The sequence below is a fragment of the Lepidothrix coronata genome, unplaced genomic scaffold (assembly GCF_001604755.1).
Source record: "Lepidothrix coronata isolate B3197 unplaced genomic scaffold, Lepidothrix_coronata-1.0 Scaffold389, whole genome shotgun sequence".
Classification (NCBI taxonomy): Eukaryota; Metazoa; Chordata; class Aves; order Passeriformes; family Pipridae; genus Lepidothrix; species Lepidothrix coronata.
In genome coordinates, this window is record NW_016690569.1 from 129,001 (window position 1) to 132,014 (window position 3,014).

The 3,014-nt window shown below is 51.6% G+C and overlaps 1 protein-coding gene across 1 annotated transcript in view; it reads left to right on the top strand.

Annotated features, from left to right (window-relative positions):
* ZC3HC1 (zinc finger C3HC-type containing 1) overlaps window positions 1-3,014 on the top strand; it is a 23,192-nt gene that overhangs the window by 11,304 nt on the left and 8,874 nt on the right. The window contains exon 5 of the mRNA XM_017839235.1: window positions 2,309-2,570. Within this exon, the coding sequence (XP_017694724.1) occupies window positions 2,309-2,570 (262 nt within the window). The remainder of the gene's footprint in view (window positions 1-2,308; window positions 2,571-3,014) is intronic.

Below are 3,014 nucleotides of genomic sequence, written 5' to 3' on the forward strand. Positions count from 1 at the left end.
CCCACAGGCTCCCTTGGGAAATGGGATTTGGGATCTCATGGACTCCTTTGGGAAATGGGATTTGGGATCTCTCAGGGGATTTGGGAAATGGGATTTGGGATCCTATAGGCTCCCTTGGGAAACGGGATTTGGGATCTCCCAGGGGATTTGAGAATCCCACAGACTGCCTTGGGAAATGGGATTTGGGATCTCTCAAGGGATTTGGGAAATGGGGTTTGGGATCTCACAGACTCTTTGGGAAATGGGATTTGGGATCCCATAGGGGATTTGGGAAACGGGGTTTGGGATCCCACAGGGGATTTGGGAAACGGGGTTTGGGATCTCTCAGGGGATTTGGGAAATGGGATTTGGGAAATGGGATTTGGGATCTCACAGGGGATTTGGGAAACAGGATTTGGGAAATGGGATTTGGGATCCCACAGGCTCCGCCGGGAAATGGGATTTGGGATCTCACAGGGGATTTGGGAAATGGGATTTTGGATCCTTTAGGCTCCCTTGGGAAATGGGATTTGGGATCCCACAGGGGGTTTGGGAAATAGGGTTTGGGATCTCATGGGGGATTTGGGAAACGGGATTTGGGAAATGGGGTTTGGGATCCCACAAGATCTGCCGGGAAATGGGATTTGGGATCTCCCAGGGGATTTTGGATCCCACAGACTGCCTTGGGAAATGGGATTTGGGATCTCCCAGGGGATTTGGGAAATGGGATTTTGGATCCTATAGGCTCCCTTGGGAAACGGGATTTGGGATCCCACAGGGGATTTGGGAAGTGGGATTTAGGAAATGGGGTTTGGGATCTCTCAGGGGATTTGGGAAACAGGACTTGAGATCCCACAGGGATTTGGGAAATGGGATTTGAGATCCCTTGGGAGATTTGGGATCCCACGGGCTTCCTTGGGAAATGGGATTTGGGATTCCACAGGGGATTTGGGAAATGGGATTTGGGATCCCACAAAATTTGTTCCATTTCTCCCTTGGGAAATGGAGCAAAGGCAATTCCAGAGGTGTGGAATTACCTCCCTGGAGCGGCTCCTTGGACACTCTCCCAGCAGGAAACTCTGGGAGCTCTGGGAAGCCGGGAGGGATCCAGGGAATTCCTGATCCAGCCGGGAGAAATCCCAGGGAGGTTTTCGGGTTCCTAAAAACCCCCCAAAGCCCCGGCAGGGATGGAAGTGGATCCACAAATCCCACAAATCCCGGGAGAGCAGGGACAGAGCTCACGGGATGGGATCCAGAGGAGGAAGATGTTGCTTTTCCCTGATAATCCCAGAGCAGAAATCATGGAATGGGGAGTCTGTTCCCTGTTAACCAGAACAGAAATCATGGAATGTGGATCCAGAGGGACTCAAGGCAGGAAGGAATTGTTTCTTTTCCCTGTTAACCAGAGCAAAAGTCCTGGAATGTGGATCCAGAGGGACTCCAAGGCAGGAGGAAGGTGCTCCTTTTCCCTGTTAACCAGAGTAGAAATCATGGAATGTGGATCCAGAGGGATATAAAGCAGGAGGAAGGTGCTGCTTTTCCCTGGTAACCAGAGTAGAAATCATGGAATGAGGAGTCTTTTCCCTGTTAACCAGAGCAGAAATCATGGAATGTGGATCCAGAGGGACTCCAAGGCAGGAGGAAGCTGGTCCTTTTCCCTGATAATCCCAGAGCAGAAATCATGGAATGGGGAGTCTGTTCCCTGTTAAGCAAAGTAAAATCCTGGAATGTGGATCCAGAGGGACACAAGGCAGGAGGAAGGTGCTGCTTTTCCCTGTTAACCAGAGCAAAAGTCCTGGAATGTGGATCCAGAGGGATAAAAAGCAGGAGGAAGCTGTTCCTTTTCCCTGGTAACCAGTGTAAAAATCATGGAATGGGGAGTCTGTTCCCTGTTAACCAGAGCAGAAGTCCTGGAATGTGGATCCAGAGGGACTCAAGGCAGGAGGAAGGTGCTCCTTTTCCCTCTTAAGCAGAGCAGAAATCATGGAATGGGGAGTCTGTTCCCTGATAACCAGAACAGAAGTCATGGAATGGGGAGTCTGTTCCCTGATAACCAGAGCAGAAGTCCTGGAATGTGGATCCAGAGGGACACAGGGCAGGAGGAAGCTGTTCCTTTTCCCTGCTAACCAGAGTAAAAATCATGGAATGAGGAGTCTTTTCCCTGTTAGCCAGAGCAGAAATCCTGGAATGGAGAGTCTGTTCCCTGTTAGCCAGCGTAAAAATCATGGAATGAGGAGTCTGTTCCCTGTTAACCGGAGCAGAAATCCTGGGATGGGGCTCCAGAGGGATGCGAGGCAGGAGGAATCCGTCCCTTTTCCCGGTTAAGCAGCACGGGGGGCGTTGGAAGCTGCACTTCCAGGGATTGGGAAGGGGCTTTCCCTCCACTCGGTGGGAGCGAATCCCTGGAATTCCCTCCGCGTTGCTCCGCAGTCGCTGTCGGAGGAGCGGATCCGCCGCCTCCTGGAGCTCACCCAGGACGAGCTGGAATCCGGCCGGGAAGGGGAGAAGCCCCCCGGGAAGTTTTCCATGGAAAGCCCGCAGGGCCACGCCGTTCCCGCCTCCATCCTGGCGCTCTGCGGCTGGAATTGCAGGTGGGCGGGGCCGCGGGAATCTGGGAATCCGGGATGTCCCTCCCGGGATGTTCCTCCCGGGAATCGTTCGCTCCCTCCTTTCACCCTTTTCCCTTTTTCCCTCTTTTTTCGCTCCGCTCTTGCTTCCCTTTTTTTCACTCTGTTCCTGTTTCCTGCTCTGTCCTTGTTTTCCCTATTTTTTGCTACATTCCTGCTTCCCTTATTTCCCTGTTTTTCACTACACTCCTGCTTCCCTTATTTCCCTATTTTCCCTCTTTTTCACTGTTTCCCCTCCTTTGCCCTATTTTCCACTTTTTTCCCTCTTTCCCCCTATTTTTCCCTCTGCTCCTGCTTCCCTTTTTTCCTATTTCCACTATTTTCCTCTTTTTCACTGTTTTCCCTCTTTTTCCCCTATTTTCCCACTATTTTCCCTCTTTTCCCTCTGCTCCTGCTTCCCTTATCCCA